The 19,880-nt window shown below is 56.2% G+C and overlaps 1 protein-coding gene across 1 annotated transcript in view; it reads left to right on the top strand.

Moving 5' to 3' along the window:
• The window catches only part of ANO1 (anoctamin 1), a 90,279-nt gene that overhangs the window by 33,601 nt on the left and 36,798 nt on the right, over positions 1-19,880 (top strand). The window contains exons 10-13 of the mRNA XM_068555710.1: positions 1,795-1,836; positions 7,095-7,159; positions 7,978-8,112; positions 12,475-12,635. Of these exons, the coding sequence (XP_068411811.1) occupies positions 1,795-1,836; positions 7,095-7,159; positions 7,978-8,112; positions 12,475-12,635 (403 nt within the window). The remainder of the gene's footprint in view (positions 1-1,794; positions 1,837-7,094; positions 7,160-7,977; positions 8,113-12,474; positions 12,636-19,880) is intronic.

Consider the following 19,880-nt stretch of genomic DNA (forward strand, 5'->3'; position numbering starts at 1 on the left):
GGCCGATGCACCCCTCTTCTCAGGCTTCGCTGCCGCATTTGTCTTAGGAATCGATTCTCGCAGCAGTTTAAACCGACGAGGACAAGACTTCCACTGAGCCCCCAGAAAGCATCTCCAAGATCCTCATGTTAGAAGCTCCTTGCGCACCATCATCTTTGTCCCTTACACAGCAGTAGGGAAACCCGCCACGTGGGGTCTGTTCCCACTTTACAGATGGGGAAACTGAGGCTGCAGCTGCTCAAGCAACTTGCCCACGGGCACACAGCCAAGGAGTGGAGCCCAGATCCTCTGGCTCTGCTTCCAGGGTTCTTTCCAGCGGGATGATGGATCTCAATATGAGATTTTACATCCATGAATTTTCCGTACAGCTGATGGACACACACCCCGTTAAGTACCAAAGCTGATGTTCAAATATTTGGGGAGATAAATCCTTCTGAAGCTAGCCCTGTGGACCCCATGCCTTAAACAGAGGATGCCGGCTGCTGCTAGGCTGCACCTCGGCCTCCGGCAGGCAGCAGGCCCCTCCCGCGCGTGTACGCTTCTCACCATCTGCCTCTCACCCCTGAGCTGTCCTAGGTCACATCTCAGTGCGTGGCCCAGAGCATCCCACCCTCTCCAGGGCCTTGCTTGCTGCATTCACTCACTCATTCATTCATTCAACAAGAGCATCTGCCAGGCCAGGGGCCGGGGTCATTGCCAACCAGACAGCAGCCTGTTAGGACTGCACATAGAGGAAGAGCCTTCTACTCCATAACTAGCATTCGAATCCGGAGAAGGACTTGGCGTTTCATCTGCTGCTGGGTGGCTTTTTGGCTTCCTTCCTGGTTGGCATCTGCCCCCTTCAAGGTCACCGGCTAACTGACCTCTACAGAAATGAGGTGCTGCTGGAATCATGGGGCCGTCTTAGACAAGAGGGAAAACTCTGGGAAGGGGATAGGTTGGGTTGGGTGGGGAGGGCCCCTGAAGACTCGAGGGCGAATTTGGTTAAACTGCTCCCAGAGCATCTTCATTCAAAGACCACAGGCATCGGTTGCCCACCTGGTGGTCAAGTTCTCCCCGCCTGGAGGGGGCTGACGGGGCCGGAAGGGGGGATCACGGAAGGAGCTGGTGAGAGGAGCGGGCACCAGGCAGACCTCCCAGAGCCCTCAGAGCTTTATCTGCCCGGCAGTCCTCAGGACCGGCTGGCCAGGCTTCTAGTCATCAGTGTCACCCGTTGGAATACTGGGCTAGCTTTCGACCTTTAGACACTCCTTCTCTTCCATTGGATTTGGAGACCTGGATCCAAGTCCCAGGTCTGACCGGATTTTGCTGTCTCTCCCAGGAAAGTCAGTTTGCTCCTCTGAGCCTCGGTGTTCCCATCTGTAGAATGGGAGCATTGGGCTCACCGATCTGTAGGCACTGGGATCATCTAACTCATGGTCCCTCCTGGGACACTTGAGAGGGAAGGGGGCACCACCCTAGTGGGGCCTGGGATGAGACGCCAGGACCCTCCTGGCAGGGTGGGATGCATGTTCACCCTGTTGACAATCCCTCCAGCCCCTGAAGCCCCCTTTCCTCTGTGTCACCAGTTCCAAGGACCTGACTGCGTTCCCATCCTGGACGTCGTCTCTGTGTCGAGGGGAAGGCGCTTCGGGCTTTCCCGGGACACTTTTTATCCTAGGAGGAGGGGGCCTGGGCGCCCTCCCGCACTGTGTGAAGTTCTGTCCTGGGACTAGCTCACCTGCGTAGTGGGGGCAGCTGGAGTGTATGTCTGGAAAGGTTACAGGACAGTAAGACACCTTTCTCTATTTACAGGGAGACTATGAAGGGGAGAACGTGGAGTTCAACGACCGGAAGGTAGGTGCTACAGAGCCGGGAGACCGCTCCTCGGGGTCTGGGGGTCTGGGGGCCAGCGGGAGACAGGGGCTCAGGGGTCACGGCACTGCAGCCCCACATCTGAGCGAGAAGGTTGGTGAACTCACCTTGTTGGACTGTTTTCCTCTCTGATTCTCAAAAGCATCCTTGGCAGGTTGTCCAAGCATGTGAAGGGAAGGGACGTGCCCCCAGCCTGCCCTTCCTTCCTGCACTAACCTGCACTTCCTCTGCCCTTCCTTCCTGCACTGACCTGGCCAGCTTCAAACCCGTGTCTCACCAGATCAGTCAGAACCTCCAGGGCTCTTTGCTGACATTTGGCCTAAGCCTGCCTGGCTTCCGGGAAAATAAGTTTGGGAGCCACGGGGCCAGCCACCTGGAGTGCCCCAGCCCCCAGCAGCGCACGGGGAACACGATGGATGGTGGTCAAACCAGTGTTTCTCAAACTTACTTGACCTGGAACGCTTTTTAATGGGAAAGTTATGGAGCCGGTGTCCCATGAGACACACTTTGGGAAATGCCTAGTGATCCTTTATTCTTCAATGGTTCACCCTAATTCCACCCACCCAGGCTCTCAGGAAGCTCTGCTCCTGCACCCACCCCACATCCGCGCCACCACAGCCAGTTCTCCTTCCCTCGCATGCCCACACCCGGATCCCAGCCTCCCTGCCTCCACATGAGCCCCTCCCAGCTCCCCAACAAGCCCTGCCCTCCCTCACCTCAGGGAGCAGCCCTCCCTGGGCTCTGCGTTCCTTTCAGCCCCCTTTGTCCCATCTCTTGCTCCCCAAGAACGGATCCTTCCAAGGTGCTAGGTGGGGATGTTTCCCTGAGAACCTCACAATGGAGGCCTTGTCCCAAATTGCAAGGCCCAGGAGACTCTGCGTGTGGAATGCTCTCTGTTCCCACCTCCCTCCAGCCCCCCATATGTGTTTTTAAGCCTCCGGTACTTGATACAACTCGCCTGCCCGCCCGCCCGGGAATCCAGCTGAAGATGCTATCTGATTTAGCACAAAAATTACATATTTGGTTATTTTTAGTGTAACATCTGGCATTCGTCTGAGAGCCCGTGACTTGCAGATCTCCTCCATCCCATCCACGGGCCTGCCCTGCACCAAACCTGGCCTCAGAGCCCAGCCCCCTTCGTCCCTCTGCAGCCCTCTGCCACTGCCTGATGCCCTTCCTCCACAGAGACCCTCTTCTGGCCATTTAGCCTCCAGGTCCCAGGCCCCTCCGCCCTAATCTCCCACCCTCTTCCCCATGCTCCAGCCGCACTGCCGCCTTTCTAATCTAAAGACGACTCGGCTGATGGTCACGTCAGTGCCAAGACTGTCTCATTCAGTTATTACTCAGGAACTACTTACTGGGCACTATTGTGTGCCGGCCCAGAAGACAGCTCCAGGTTCATCCAGACCCAAAAGTTCTCTGCCTGGAATGCGGCCCACTTTCCACCCCCCTCTCCTCACTTAATGTTATGTCCCAGCAATGAATACAAAGCCTGGTCCCTGATCAGGGAGTATTGGATGAGTGGATGGATGGATGGGTGGGTGGATGGGTGGACAGATGGACTGACAGATAGGTGGATGGGTGGATGGACGGGTGGATGGACGGATGGATGGTGAGTAGTGGTGGGTGGATGGAAGGAAGGAAAGAAGGAAGGGAGGAAGGGGAAATGCGCCAGATAACGTGTTTGTGTCCTAACTCAGAGAACTCATTCTCCCTTGGTCGCTCCATCTAAAGTGATCTGGTTCTGAGTATTTTGCTTTCACAATGACAACATCTGTGGCATCCCGTCAGTGGCAGGAGCCCCAAGTGCCCGAGGACAGAAGGGGGGACGTAGCCAAGCCAAGGCCCTGGTCCTGTGCTGAGCTGGCAGAGCAGGGGCACAGTAGGGATATTTCAGCAGAGGCAGGCCTGGGCCAGGGCTGAGCAAGGCCATAACTATTGGCCTGATCTTTGGGCCACAAACACTCGGGGCCTTGGGGCCAAGCGCTCCTTCCTCCAGGATTGGGGGGCGGGAGGGTTACTCCAGCTGTGGATTGAGCTGGTCTCATTCCTGTACTGCACTGAGAGCCACGGGGCCCTGGCCCATCATTCATTCATTCATTCATTCAACAATTACTTACTGGAAACCTGTTATCTGCCCTGTTTGAGAAGCTGGGGATGACACAGACCAGACAAACCTGGTGCCTCCATCCTAGGGGGAGACAGCAAGGGTTGAGTACACACACAGTAATTAAGGACAGCGTCAGTGCTGTGATGGACCTGCCCAGCCACATGGGCCCAGGTGGGAGGTCAGGGCAGGAGAGATGCTGGTGGAGGGAGCCAGGATCCCTCTGAGGACCAGGTGCTGGAAGGCTCCAGCGTCACCGTGACCAGAGCCACCGGTGCCCAGCTGACCTGCCCCAGGGGCCCCCGACACCTCCCACCTGCTCACAGACTGAGGGGCCCCCCGAGTTCTGCCAACCATAGCCAGGAAATCTGATGCTTGATTTCCTCACGCTGACAGCTACAGGGTGATTGATGTTCTCTTCTTGGCAGGAAGAAAAGTCCACCGAGGTAAAGTGGTTTATGGAGAAAGCTGGAGTGTGCCCCCATCTGCCACATCTCTCAGGGGACGGTGGCCGGCCTGCTGTGGCCAGCCCCAGTGGGCCCGGGAACAGGGTGGCCAGCATGATGAGGGCAAGCCTTGCGGAGGGTCTTTCTGTGCCTCCCCTCCCCTGCGGCAATCTCCACTCCCTCTCTTTCCATCCCAGGGTCTCTCCCCTCATCCCTCCCCACTCCCTCCCTCCCTCTGATGCTGGTCTATGGTGTAAATTTCAGCTGAGGGGAGGAAGCTGCCGGGTTGGTGACTGGTGACGGCTGCTTTGTTTTTCCAGAGGTGCTGTGCGATCTCATCAGAGTTTGCTGGCTCAGACCGCTCCTTTAGAGAGTAAAACTGTAGGCTGTTCCTCCTTTTCTGCGTAATCAGACAGATGACACGTAACAAGCGCCCGGCACGTCACTTCACAAAGCATGAGCCCAACTGGGTCCACTCCGTGACCTGGGAGGAAGGACCGACTCCTTCAGTATCAAGGAGGTGATGGAGCTCAGAGGGGAGGGAGTCTGCCCTGGACGCCCAGCGGGTCTCAGAGGGGGAAGGCCTGGCTCAGATCACCCACTCGGGACTCTGCCCAGGACACCCACTCCAGACCCAGCAGAGCCACCGTCCTAGCAGGGCACCACGGCTCCAATTCCTGGACCCCTTCTCCTCTGAGATGGGGGGAGGCCCTGGGCATCCCACTTCCTTACCCAGAAGCTACAGAGGCTCCCGCACCAGCAGCCAGACCTGCCATTAAGTCTTTCAGAACTTGGAATCATGCTGAACACATCCTGCTTGCGCCACTTACAGAGAGACTTAAAATCTAAAGAAAGCTACCCTTAATAAAGATCAGAGCCGGCGAAACCCAGGATTTTGACAGCAAGGTTCACTCATACTTTATTAAGAATGCATTTAGCTTTTCTATGTTATTTTCCTCCCTGTTTTTTCCTCCCTGCTTATTTTGTCCCTGTGTGCTGACTTTTGATGAAACACAGCACTTGTGTTCTCCTGAGTATTATTTTCAGAGCTGCAGAAGGAGAGAGGAAATGGAAAAGTTTGCTAGAAGGTCATTTCTAGGGACCCCTGACTCTCTGGTCTGTGGAAGCTGGCCCCGTCCCCGTGAGCCTCTTAACACATTTTTAATTTTCAGAGACTCAATTGAAGGCATCTTTGTGCATAGAAATCCATCCCATCAGCTCTGGATCTTCCAAGTCGGTGGGGGAGAATGTAATATTAGCTCAGGCTTCTGTGACAAAATACCAGACTTAAACAGAAGACATTTATGTCTCACAGTTCTGGAAGCTGGAAGTCCCAGATCAAGGTGCCGGCAGGGTTGGGTTCTGGTGCGGGCTCTCTTCCTGGCTTGCGGACAGCCGTCTTCTCAGTGTGTCCTCACATGGCCTTTCCTCCGTGTGTGCACGTGAAAAAAGAAAGCTCTGGTGTCTCTTCCCCTTCTTATAAGGACACCAGTCCTGTCAGGTCAAAACCCTGCTCTCATGACCTCGTTTAACCTTAATTACTTCCGGAAAGACGCAGCCTCCAAATACAGTCACGTTGGGGGCTAAGGCTTCAACCTATGAATCTGGGGGGACACATTCAGTCCGTAGTGTAGAGTATTTGGGGCGATGATATAAAAGGCTGTGTTCGGGGGCCACAGCAGAATCTGTGTATAGGAGACCCCCAAGTTTTTAAGTCTAAATATTAAGAAAAGGAAAAAGGATGCGAGCCAAGCTTCAGTGTACAGGAGAGACCTGGGGCCCATGGTGAGTTCTCACGGGCGTGCCCACGGCTGCTTCCTGCCAGCAGAGATGGGCAGCCGAGGCCCTGGGTTCCCAGCTGGGGCCCAGCTCCCCTCCAGCCAGCAGTGTCACCGTAGGCTTTGAGTTAAGGTTGGTAAAGCATTAATTACCCACATGCATGGGATTTCTTTATTAAAACCAGCAGTCCTAACCCAGCGTCTTCCCGAGGACACCCTATACCCATGCGTTCATACAAGGCTTCCAATCGCCAAGCTCATTGCCATCCTGCCCAAAGCCTGGGGCACGATGGGGTGTGTAGATTTCATTTATTTCACGAAGCTGTGTTAATCAGACAGCCCAGCTCAGGAGACACACATCGGGCTCTCTGTGCGTCCCGTGAGACTTTTAAAAATCGTACCACTGGTATTTCTCTGCTGCAAAGCCTGGTGAGTCTGTCTTTTTACAAAGAAAGTGAGCTGTCTGACAGCGGCAGGCCATTTGAGATCAATTCCAGATCAAATCGTGAGCAGTGAGGACTCTATAATGATGCCAGAAGTTTCTTTCCCATCCCCACCGTCGCCTAAAAACGTAAGCCTATTCCTCGTCGGAAAGCCCGCCACCACCCGCGGCTTCTTCAAGGCCCTTACCAGAGCTGAAGGTTTTGACCTGTTTTTTCTTGTCCGTCTCCCTGGCCAGAACGGGAGTTCCAGGGCTCAGGGTTGTGTCTGCTGTGCTCAGCTCAGAACCCGGCGTCCACCACGGTACCCAGCACAGGGCTGACCCTCTGTACGTGTTTGTTGAATGAATGAATGACGTAGCTGTGAGCGGACACCTCAGTTCAGCGGGGGCCCAGCAGCCCTGTGTTTTGGGGAGCAACCTGGGAGCGTTACATTTTCCCCAGCCCTTCACCACTTCCTCTCTCCCAGCTCCTGTACGAAGAGTGGGCGAGTTACGGGGTCTTCTACAAGTACCAGCCCATCGACCTGGTCAGGTGAGAGGGGACGCTGGGAGCAGGCCTGGTCGGATAGATGTCCCTGTGCATTTTGACTGTGCTAAGTGTGCAGTGCATGGGGGCCTGCTTGAACTCGAAGAGCTTGTGCAGGAAAGCCAAGGTCTCCCGGCAGGACGGGAGCCTGGCAGAGCCTTAGATAAGCAGTTTATTCAGATTCGCTGCAGGACGGGCTCTTATCTGTCATATTCACTCTCTCTCCCTAAATCCACAGTGCAGCCTGACCCAGCCAGCCATCTGGCGTGATTTCTTTCTGTGTTGAAAGGAAGAAAAGAGCTGCCTGGGAATTCGTAAGAACTGCCCATCTGGGCGATGTGTCCTCTCCTGAGGGGACCTCCATCCCGGGCCAGGAAGGGGCGAACAGATCCGGCAATGGGTGTGCTGTTGGGGGACACGTAGACCAGAACTCAGCCCATCAAGGAGCCAGAAACGCTTACTATGCAGAGTGATTGGTTCTCTTGGTGCCTCGGGGCCGGAGTTTATTCCTGTCCTTAGGCTGAGCAGGGCTGGAACAGAGCTGACAGCCTCCGGGCAACATCATGCCCTTCAGCGTGGGCATCACAAGCGGAAATGCTTCCACCTTCGGGGCACAGCAGAGAAGTGCTGGCATAGGGAAAGCAGAGAGTACCCCAAACCTGACAGCCTGGCTCAGGGGCCCCCAGTCTCTGCTTCTTTGGTTGAGAGAATCAGGGGCCCCCCATGAGCTATTCCTCGCTGGGGGGGGAGGGGGTACGGTGTAATTTTTTCCCCCTGATGTGGATTGAGAATGTGTCTCTGTTTGGCTTTGCCCTGCGCTGCAGGAAGTATTTTGGGGAGAAGATTGGCCTGTACTTCGCCTGGCTGGGCGTCTACACCCAGATGCTCATCCCCGCCTCCGTGGTCGGGATCATCGTTTTCCTCTACGGATGGGCCACCGTCGATGAGAACATCCCCAGGTAGGCGGGCAGCCCCTCCCTCCGAACACATCCTCATCTTACTAAGGAGCCGCGTTCCTATTACTGCAGGAGCAGAACTCCCTGGGGCTCGGGCCCCGCACCCCAACCCCTGCCCCGCCGTGCGCCCGCTCAGTTCCCCCGGGGACGTCACAGGCCAGGCCAGGCGCTGTCAGAAAGAGAGCTGCCCAGTCCAAAGGGTGTAATAGCCGTCTGAGCACGTGGGCGGCCTTTGCAGGCACGATCGCCCTCGGAGACGCTTTATTATCGAGAGGAAGACATAAAATAAATATCCAACTCCTTTTCGTTCTTTGAAGCTTTTTTTCCCATTTAGTTCTTGGTCATTATGTGACAAGAAAATTGACTGCTTCCCTATGCGGTCAGGAAATGAGACGGATGACCATTTGGAGACCTCGGGGCAGTGCACTCAGCCAGCCAGGCCCTTGTCCGTGCCGCATCCCCTGTCCCCACGGCTTTGGGAAATGTTGCAACAACAGGACCGTCATGAGGGCTGACCTGGTGCAACAGGCCCCGGTCTCTGAACGCAGGGCTGATAGTCCTGCTACTGTTCACCAAGGGGTGGGCCAGGCGTGGGGGGCTCTTGGAAGGAGGCCAGGACCCCAGAGACAGCCCGGCGTCGTGCCGGGTGTGGTTCTCCCAGAATGGCAGCCAGAACGTGAGTCAAGCAGCGGGAGCTTGAGGACACCATCTCCCCTCTTTTCTAGTGGTTTCCTAGACTTGCTAATACCAACCCAGGGATAACTGATTGTGTTATGAGTTCAGGATTTCAGGCCTAACTTCCATTAGGGAACACTGTGCCGATGGACAAAACACTGGATAGAAAAGTGGACGCCCCTGGCCCTGCCTCCTGGGAGCTGGCGGTCTGTCGGGGACAGTCCCGGTACATCAGCGCAGTTTACGTTTCTTACAGCTCAGCCCAATGTCTCTGAAGCAGAGCTGTGGTTTAGACAATCCATCCGTGGTTCTGATCAGAAAAGAGCCAATGAAGGAGTCTTTTACTTGGTGGAGAAACTGACTCCTTAGGACTCAGCGGTGCAGAAAGGCCACATCCAGTAACTTTGTGCAAGTGATGTGTGAATACATGAATAACACCTAAAATATTCCACCCACCCGGAATCAGAACGTTAAAGGAATCTGGCTTATGTCCCTCCAGGGTTATTTTGGGCACAGGCAGGAGAAAGCTTGTCCCTTTGTTTGCTAATGACACGAGTTCACTGTGCTTGGGTTTGACGAAGGCAGAGATCAAAAAGTAGCCCAGACGCGGAGGGGACTGAACTCCAAAACCAGAGAGACGCTGTGAGTGGAGGGTGAGGAGCCCCCCAACGGAGACTTCTCCATCTGCCTTCCTGCCGGTCCTGGAGGGGAAGCTGGGCTGGTGGCCTCGTCCAGGATGCTCTGCCCAGGCAGGCGCGGGCTCCCTGACAAGGACGCCGACATCCCCAGGCCAGGCCAAGCCAGGCCAGCGCTGTCACACAGCCAGGGATGCAAACAGCGTTTACTGGGAATTCTGGAGCCCCGTCTGACCTCGGCCTCTGCTCACTTGGTGCCTTGAACAAAGCAGGAAGTGTGCATTCCCCTTGGAATCTGGCGCAAGCCAGTTTGTAGGATAGCCAGTGCCCCCTGCACCCCCTGCGCCCCGCACGATGCTGCCCTGCCGCCCCTGCCCCTCTATTTGCCCCCAAAGAGCAGGCCCACCCATGGCTTGTCTTTATTTTGGCTGAAGGCAGTGAAGGGAGAGGCTGAGGGTTTAAAACCAGCAGAAACAGGCTTTTTGACTGGTTGACGTTGTTTAAGCCGGCAGGGAGGAGGGCTGGGCAGCCGTGGGGCTCACAGGCAGGCAGAGACGCGGGCCCTGGCTCCCCCCGGCCCCTCCCATCCTCAGGGCCCCAGGCGGCACCCTAACAATGGTGGAGGGGGCCTTCCATCCACAGGTTCCCTGAGAGGGGCTGGGGTCCTGCACGGGTGGGAGGTCCTGCCCCTCTGCCTTTCAGGAGAGGCCCCCAGAAGAGAGGAAGCTCAGGGAGGGACAAGAGATGGATCCCCTCGAGGCGGCTCCTCCACCTCCTTTTAAAGTCACAGCAGCTGCCAGTGCTCCATTATTCCCACAATAATGATGGTGAACAGGAGATTGAGTCCCAGGGCCGTTCCGAGGGCTTCACATGTGTTCCCCTGTTTAATCCTCCTAACAACCCAGTAACACGGGTTCTCAGGGAATTCCCTGGTGGTCCAATGGTTAGGGCTGCACTCTTTCACTGCCGAGAGCCTGGATTCAATCCCTGGTCGGGGAACTAAGATCCCATGTGCTGCGCAGCGCAGCCAAAAAAAAAAAAAAAAAAAAAAAAAAAAAAAAACCCAATATACTTGAATAAAATGCCATGGCCTTTTAAAAAAGAAAAATGGGTTCTCTATTCTCAGCATCCCCATTCTATAGACGGGGAAACTGAGGCCCAAGGAGTTGGAGCAACCTGCCCAAGGCCACACAGCTCACAAGCGGTAGAGCTGAGATTCAAATCCAGAGCTGGCTGGCTCCTGAGTCCATGGTGCCCTACGGCCTCTGTGTGCCTGTCCCCGCCCCACATACACGTGCACACAGGCACACACACGCGTGCTCACACACACACTCCCCCAGATGCTTCGAGGCAGCAGCTGGTCCATCTTTCCCTCTCCCATGCCTGACACCGTGCCTGGCACATACAGCATGTACACAATCTTTTAATAAGTCTTTGGTAAGAGAAACTGTGAGAAGAGAATTGAGCTGAATGCCCACAGTGCTAGCAGAGGAGTGTCCCTCACAGCCTCTCAGCAAATGTTTCTCCAACACCGCTGGCTGTGGCCCAGCCACGATTCTGTGCATCCAGAAATTTTTTTTAAAAGCCAAAAACAACCACCCAATTCGGCCCCCTCCTCGATAGCCACCTAACCCTTGGGAATCAGACTCCTGCCCGGTGTCTAATAATAGCTCAGTATCTTGTCCAAGTTAGCAGGGAGAAAGGCAGGGCAGGGCAGAGTTGGCAGGGCCTAATTCTGGCCTCCCTTCTCATCTTCCAGAAGGAGAAACTGAGTCTGAGGCTAAAGGACTGGGCCGGGGGCACAGAGGGCAGGAATAACCCATCAAGGACCTGGGCCACGCCCCCTGGTCTCAGCAGGGAGCCCTTCTGTGGCCTCTGGGCATCAACTGAGAGCAGTGCAGGGCACGGGCTTGAAAGACAGAGCCCAGGGCTCAATCCCCACTCTGCTGTGTGGCCCTGAGCAAGTGACTTCCCCTCTCTGGGCTCGCTTCCTCATCTATGAAGATGGGATTGTCATAGCCCCAGAGCTGGTCCAGGCCAGGTGCAGGCTCCTGCCCACACAGCTAATGGCCCTTATTGTATTTTTCAGTATTAGTAGGAGAGAGCCTGAGTGCTGGGCAGGGCGGAGGAGGAAGGCCGCTGGGCATCGCGCAGCTCCCCATCCTGTCCAGCCACACCCCCTGGGCTCGAGCCCCAGACTCAGCAGAACAAAAGCCCTGCCCTGAACCGGACTAGTATCCTGAGCAGAAACTCCCCCTCATTTTCCGGGTGAGCCCGGCGTGGTGGGTCCCCAACCCCAGGCAGCTTGTGGGTGTGTTCCTTCCCACGCAACCACCCGTCTCCCGGGACGAGGTCCGGGAGAACCATTTCTCCATCCTCTTAGGGGCCCAGAGTGCCCAGCGATGTCCGCAGGCTGGTACCCAGGCCTGCCTGGGGCCAGCTGTCCCACGGCGTCCCCACAGGGATGGACTGAAGCCCGCAGGAACGGCGCTTAGCAGGTGCCAGGCTCACGGCCAGGGCTCAGGAGGGGAGTGGCGTTCTCTGGCCTTGATCCCATTCCTCCTTCGGGTCTCCGGGGCCTTGTCAAGTCAGGACCTGGACAGCATTCCCTCTTAGCACAACCTTGACGGTGCCTGGTTATCAGAGGGAGGCTGGCTGGGACCTCGGCCTCAAAGATGAACGCTCACCGGCCACACAGCAAGTCCGATGGGTCCACACCCAGGACCACCTACAGAAGTTGCAGGCTGGGTACAAAATTAAAATGCAGGGCCCTGTTCAAAAATCATTAAGGCTTTAAGAGGGGGACAGAGTGTGAAACCGAGCTGGGGCCCCTGTGTGGCAGCACCTGTCACACGTCCCTGAAGCCCACCTGGGATGGAGAAGAGGGATGTGGGCGCCGGCGGAAGCTGGCTGATGAGCCAGACCATGACCACCACGGCGGGGACCCCCAGCACTTTCTCCCACCCAACATGGCTCCGGGAGGCTCCGGTCCACGTGGGCCGGCAGGGACCCTGCCCATCGGCCAGGGGACTCTGGGCTGCTCCCTCTCTTCCAGCATGGAGATGTGTGACCAGAGACACAACATCACCATGTGCCCGCTGTGTGACAAGACCTGCAGCTACTGGAAGATGAGCTCTGCGTGCGCCACGGCCCGCGCCAGCCACCTCTTCGACAACCCCGCCACTGTCTTCTTCTCCGTCTTCATGGCCCTCTGGGGTAAGCCGAGCGCCGCCACCCCATCTGTGGGGCAGAGGCAACTTTGGGTGGGTCCCGACATTCCCTCCCTCTCCTTGAGGCTACCCGCAGGACCGTTTGCCAGGAATGCACACAGGAGGGACGGTCAGCAGAAAGAATCCTCAGGTTTCTGTCTGCAGGTTACCGGGGTCTGTACTGGGTCACGACCCACAGATACATCTGACCCGGCCAAGAGCCCCTCATGAAAAACCTAGGAGGGTGCTTTGCTCCCGGAACCGGGACCTCTTCCCTGGGGCCGGGATTTGTTGCTGCTTTAGAACAAGGAGTGCCGAGGGTTCTGCCTTCCTCCCGATGACGCTGGGAAAGCTGACCAGGCCCAGGCCCTGGGGCACAGCTCTCATTATCCCCCAGCACCCCTGCAGGTGTCACATGCCCATTTTACAAGTAAGGAAGCCAAGGCCCAGGGAGAGTTGATGTGACTTGCCCAGGATCACCCAGCTCCTGAGCGGCCAAGGTAAGGAGTGAACATACGATTCCAGAGCCTGTGCCCTTAACCACTGGACTCCACTGCTACCTGGAGTCCAGGGCAGACGGCTCCTCCTCCAGGATTCTTCCTGAATCCAGGTCCTACCTGGTACCCATCTCAGGCTTGGGGGTCACAGGAGGTGGGTAAGTGGTGGCTGGATGCATTTCCGCAGACGTTTCTGGATTAGCAGATAAGCCTGTTTCCTCCTCTGTGGCCCCGTGACACAGCCTTTGCCAGCAGGGCCTTCAGGATTCGGGCACCCGTGTGCTGAGCCGTCCCCTGGGCACCAGAGCCCCAGTCTTTGCCCTCAGGGGCTCCCAGCTAGTAGGAGATGGAGCTGCACACAGAGAGGGCACAGGAGCCCTGGGGGAGGGACGTCAGCTCTGCCCTTCCCCACATAACTCAACCCTCAGCTTTCTCGCCTGTAAAATGGGGGTGTGATAAGGATCAGAGACAGCGGGCACAAAAATCTCAGCCAGTGCTTAGCACGTACATGGCTGACTCTCAGTAAACGGTCCTGCCCTTGTGACCACAGACCACAGGCGGGGCTGCCTGACACACAGCGGGGGTGTGAGACTGAGTAAGGTGATGTGGCTTGCGTGTAGCGTGTGTACCAACCGGTATTTACTAAGTGCCTGTGCTGGGCACAGGGGAAACCATGGGAGGAAAAACCACTGCATCCACTGCCTTAGTCCAAGATTCAGGAGGGCGCAGCATGTGCAAAGGCCCTGTGGTGAGGGTGCAGGCCTGTTGAAGGAGCCTGCAGGTGCAGGGAGCAAGTGGGAGTGAGAGCAGGAGGACCCTGGAGGCCAGCAAGGGCCGCAGAGGACTTTGTGTTCTCACTGGGAGGACTCAGAAGCCGGTGCAGTCAGCCCGCTGTATCAGAGGTTTTCTCGTCTTAAACTTGAGTCAGAGACGGCAACTTACGTAAGAAGCAGCTGGGGAGGTGACAGAGGGAGGCTGACCCAGCTCTGACTGGGGACAGTGGCGGGGCTTTCACTCAAGACCCACACGAGCTCCAGGGCAGATGCTCAACCACCCGCACATGATAGCGAGAAGCTGTTTCTCCCGAGGAGGCACCGTGGGGGGAAGAAGGCCAGTGAGAAAGCGCAAGAGCAGCAGTTAGCAGGCCTCTCGCGCCCTCCCTCCCTGGCCCTGGGCTCCCCGACTGTGTGCCATCTGTTCCCACTGTCCTGCCTAGATGCCTGGTAACAGCTGCGCCAAACTGAGGGCCTCCAATGGAGGAGACTCTGATCATTCCAGAGGACTCTCGTGCCCACCCCTCCTGTGAGCTAAGGAGATGCCTCAGGCTTGGCGAAGCCCGTGTCGCATGGAGCACAGGGGTACAAATGACAGCCCCCGCCCCACTCATGAACATCACCCCTCCACATCCTTCCCCCCCTGGCTCGGCAGTGGCCTGTAGCCCATGGACACCCATGTAATAGAGACACCCAGGACTATCCATCCACCCAAGCTCCGGGAGCTCGAAACACAGCTTCACGATCAGTGCAGTCGCCATGGGCACAAGCTGGTCCTCCTAATGAGGCTGAGAATGAGAGTCACAGGTCACCAGCTCAGCGTAAGGGAGAGATTTCCAGCAGTGAGTGCTGGGCTGGGCTGGCCTGGCAGGTGGTGAGCAGCCTGTTTCAGGAGGCATTCAAGCTGAGGTTGGAGGAGTCCTTGCCAGGGCTACCACAGAGCATGGGGAGGTGATGTCTGTGTGTGGTTCATGGTGGCTTATGAGAAGATTCCCCGCACCACACTCTAGCTCGGATGATTAATTCTGGGATCAATCTGACTATAAATTTAGGCTCAATGGCCATCTTCACTGAGGTGATGTGTATGTGTCTGACATGGGGCTGGATGCTCCTTGCACTTCATCCCACCTTAACCCACAGCTGAGAAATTGTCCCCATTTCACAGATGAGGAAAGTGGGTCTCCACTGGACAGGCCAGGAATGGAGCCCACGTTGCCCTGAGCCTGTTCCGCCTCCCCTGCCCGCCCCTGTCTCTTTGGACCCTGCGTCTCTCAGAACCATCCCCCTGCCCCCCACCGCCCTCTGCTTCTCATTGCCAGCCTCCCTGGCCTTCTTCAAGATCTCTGGTTGGCTCCCTTCCTTCCTCTCTGATCGGGGCCCAGGAAGCTCCAAGCTGAGGCTGGAACACCTCCTGGCTGGGCACCCAGCCTCCCGGTTCCCCAGCTCCGAGCGGGGGAGGCTCACCCGGCAGCATTCACGCCCACGGTGGAGCCCAGCTGCACAGCTGCCGGCTTGACAGTTTGGTCCAATTCAGTACCCAGCTGCGCTGGCTGTGAGCCAGGATGGCTAGTCAGCAGGTAATAGTACCAGTCCCTGGGCCAGACTCAGGTTCAACTCTCAGCTCTGTCACCCGCCAGCTGTGCAACTTCAGGAAAGTGGCTTCAACTCTCTGGGCCCTGGGTTCCCCGTCTGTAAAATGGAGACAGTGGTTGGGAATGTCAAATGAGTCACGTCTTGTGATGTCTTAGGGCTGTGCCTGGTGCTAGTTGTCATGTCGTGCCGGCTGTTACATCGGATCAGTGAGCCCTTGCTTCTTGAAAATGTGAAAACAGCCTAGACCCTTGGAGATTGGAGCTCAGATCTAACCTGTCACCTTGTGCCTGGGGGCCTCTGTGAATTATGTCACTTCATCTCCTTCAGAAAAGAACACTAGCTTTGGTTGGCTGGTTCCTACTGTGTGCCAGGCACTGTCCTGAGCATCTTATGTGAGCGACTCAATAATTCTCCCAGTAACTATAGGAGGGAAACAGGCTTTACTACCCCATTTAGCAGATGAAAAAATTGAGGCAACTTTCCCAGGGTTACACTAGCTAACAAGAGGCAGAGGCAAGACTTGAACCCCAGCGTTCTGGATCCCCAGCCCCAAATACTTGACCCCTGGGCTTTACTCCCTCTGTCAGCGTTTCTAATCAGGTCTAGCTCATGTGTGTGCTTATTCCTGGCAGGCTTACCTTAAATTCATTCTCTCACCTGGAATAGTTTCCCCAGCTCCCTCCAAACAAACAGGCTCCCTTTTCCCCTCCAGAGTTCTGCACAGAGTTCTGCACAGGCTACCTCACTGGTCCCCACAACAACCCTGGAGAGAAACCCTATTATTCTCTGATGTGGACACGGAAACACAGAGAGGTTAAGTGACTTGCCCAAGGTCACGCAGCTAGCAGATTTGTAACAGACATGATAGACCCGTGCCTGGCCCGCCGGCCTTCGCGGTCCAAGCTAGTGCCCTGGTCTCACCTCTCCATCCAAACATCCTCCACCCCCATTCTGTGCCCTCCTGGGGGAGCAGAGATTCACCATGAGCTGGCGGTGAGGGGCACACAGGCAGCAATGCCACTCAACCCGCCAGGAGGCAGGGAGTTGGTTGAATTTTGTGCACCCCCTCAATGAAGCCAGCTTGGTCATGTCATGCTTCTTTATTGAGCACCTACTGTGTGCAAAGGGGTACCACTTCACAGCCTCAAAGGTGTTGGGCAGCCCTTACCAGTAGCCCCGTCCTTGGGAGAAAAACAGATGGTCCCATCCTTCCCCTATCCAAGATGCAGGGAAACGGGCAAATCTGTGTTTCCGCTGTTTGTCCCCACGTCCTCCAGCTCCACTTCCACCGTAGGAGACAACAGAGATGCCTGTCTGTCAAAGGCAAGTTCAGTCTACACACCCCCATTTGGGGGAGAAAGAAAAAAACAACAAAAAAGCCAAACCACTCTCATGAAGCACTTACGGAAAGAGGAGCTTATTATAAATCAAGACAGAAGCAACAGGAAAGGGCCTGCTGGGCTGAGAGGTGCCTGTTGACAACCCGCCCCTGCCCGCAGGGTGGAGGGAGACTCAGTCCCTCCATCACCCCCCGGGCTCTTTCACACTTTACGCTGTCAGGCGTAATTAGCAGCCAGCTTGCCATTGTTGAGGGGTTTTTTTTAGTCCCTTATTCAGTTACTTGTTCATTACCCTCTAAAGGATCATTTTCCCACTGGTGTTTCTTCTCCCGCTGTGTCCTTTCTTTTCCTGTCCTCCAGCTGCTAAGGTTTCTGCTCCCACGGTGACAGAGAGCAACCCCAAACCTGACACTGACGGTAGCGGGGCTGTACCGCCCCAGGAGTCACCTCTGGCCGCTGTTTTCACGTGGCTTCCGCTCCGCTGTGGGGTCCGGTTTGCCCAGAGGCTGACCCGCTGGTACTGGAGCCCTGAGCTCTGGCTGAGCTCTCCCCTGCCTGGGATTTATGACAATTCAAAGCCTTCATTCACTAAGGTGTCACACGAAGAAACTTTGAGCTCCATTTAGCTGTTGGCACCCGGGATCAATTTTCTGAAATTATGGCATAATAATGGGGCTTTAAAGCCTTGTCAGTTCCAGGCAGAACAAAGGAGGTTATTTGATTTGAGCCTGGCTGCACGGAGCTGGAGAAAGATGGTCCCGGCATTAGTGGAATGACAGGTGTGATTGAAACCCCTCCTGGGGGGGGGAGGGCTGCACCCGAGACTCTGAATGGAGTGGGCAGGTCACCGGCTGAGTCACCCGCACTGGGTGGGGATGAAGGGAGAGAGACTGAGTCTCTGCTGGAATTAAAAGGCCAGCAGCGGGTTTGTGAGCGAACACTTGTTCAGGGGATAAATAAATAGAATCAGTGAGAAAATGGAGGGCGGGGGGCCTTTGTGCGGGAGCCCTGTCTCCCCTGTGGGCCGACAGGTGGGTTTGTGACCGAAAGCTCGGCCTCTCTGTGCACCAGTGCAGAATCAAATCTCGGAGACAGAGTTTTGCGTGAAGTAGAAAAGGAGAGCTTTATTGCTTTGCCAGGCAAAGGGGGACACGCCGGTTTCTGCCTCGAAAAACTGAGGATTTGATGAAGGGCTTTATGGCAGTGGTTCAAAGGGCAGGGGGGCGGTTCTCTGACAAGATTAGGGTGTGGTGAGCAGGGCCTGCACTCCCTTAATCTCATCTCAGGTGGTCCTCTCCCGATTTTTTAATTTATTTTATTTTTGGCTGCGTTGGGCCTTAGTTGCGGCATGCGGGATCCTCCGCTGCGGCACGTGGGCTCCTCATCGCGGTGCGCCGGCTTCTCTCTAGTTGAGGCGCGGAGCTCAGTAGTTGCGGCGCGCGGGCTTAGTTGCCCCACTGCGTGTGGGATCTTATTTCCCCTACCAGGGCTCGAACCCGCGTCCCCCGCATTGGCAGGTGGATTCTCAACCACTGGACCACCAGGGAAGCCCAGCGGTTGTCTCCTGATCTTGATGAGTTTCTCTGGTCCCTTTAATCTTGCCCCGGGTGGTTGCTTGGCTGCTTCTCCCTTGATTAGCAACTGTTTGAATCCACCCTTCGGAACTCAGGGACGGTCATGGGGGCTGCAGTCTTGCCTACAAGAAATGGGGGACAAAAAGGGCCTCCGTGCCAGGGAGCCCCACAGGGCCCCGCTCAGTTTCAGGTCACTCTCTTGTCCGGTTCCTGCAGCCCGAGGACATGCATCTCTGATCTCCACATTCAGAGAAAGGAGTCTGTGCTGAGCAGACGTCGGACTGTCAGCAGCCAGAGGTTTGAGAAGCTGGTCTCTGCTCTCAGGGGTCTTGTTTTAAGGAGGGTGCGGCCCTGCCTGCCCCCCGGGGCCTCCGAGGCTCAAGAGTGCCTGGCACAGGTTTGGGAGACAAGACCCCGGCCCATAAGGAGCTTGGACCTCACCAGGGAGACGGGGCTGTTCTCCGGGCAGCCGCAGAAGCGCCCCAGCATCCGTCAGAGCCTTTCCTCCGTGGCCTGTGAGATTCCCACGGCAGGCCTGAGAGCCTGTGAGGTTCCCACGGGCACAAAAGACCACGGGACGGCCGAACCAGGAGCGTCTAATGACACGTCCAGGATCGTGCCACAGGTTCAGCAGCAGCGTTTCAGGGGAGGGTGAAAGCTCAGAAAGGTGGGGGGGGGGGGGGGGGCTGGTCAGCAGCCAGCCCAGGAAGCATCCAGAATTAGGGAAACTGGGGTTAGGCCTGGGAGTGAAAGCAGTTGGAACAGGTCAAGCAGGGCCCGAGGGAGGTAGGGTGGGATGCGGCCTGGGAGGAGAGCCGAAGCAGGGGCCCGGGGTCCCGTGGGGGGTAGACCGGCAGCTCATCTGATGGGTAGAGAGATGGATGGAAGGAAAAGACAGACAGTGAGTGAGCAGGTCAGTGCGTCCAGACGCCTGTGTGGACAGCGCCACATGCAGAGCTTGTCCAGAACGCAGATTCCAGGACAGCGTGGTGCCCAGGAATCTGTATTTCAGCAAGCCCCCTGCGGTGCGGCTTCCGGTACAGCCCACACTCTAAGAAATCCTGGGGGAAATGGACAGATTGTCCCCTCCCCACGTAACCATGCGGGTGTGTCCTGGTCCATTTTCTCTGCAGCTCCAGCGTACAGCAGGGGCACGTAAGCCCATAAGCAGGATCTGTACCCATTGTTCTGTGATTCTTTTTTTTTGTTAATTGATGCGAAATTTACATAACATGAATTAACTGTTTTAAGTGCACAGTTCGGTGGCATTTAGTACACTCACCATGTCGTGCCATCATTACCACCATCCTCCCAGGTGGCAACCTGGGGCCCATTTAACAATCCGTCCCTTTCCCCTTGTCCCCACCCCTGGCAACCACCAGTCTGCTTTCTGCCTCTATGATGGATTTATCTGTAGATATTCTGGATGCTTTGTATAAATGGAACCAACCATATGTTTTGTTCTATCGTCAGCC

This window comes from Eschrichtius robustus, chromosome 11, assembly GCF_028021215.1.
Source record: "Eschrichtius robustus isolate mEscRob2 chromosome 11, mEscRob2.pri, whole genome shotgun sequence".
Taxonomy (NCBI): Eukaryota; Metazoa; Chordata; class Mammalia; order Artiodactyla; family Eschrichtiidae; genus Eschrichtius; species Eschrichtius robustus.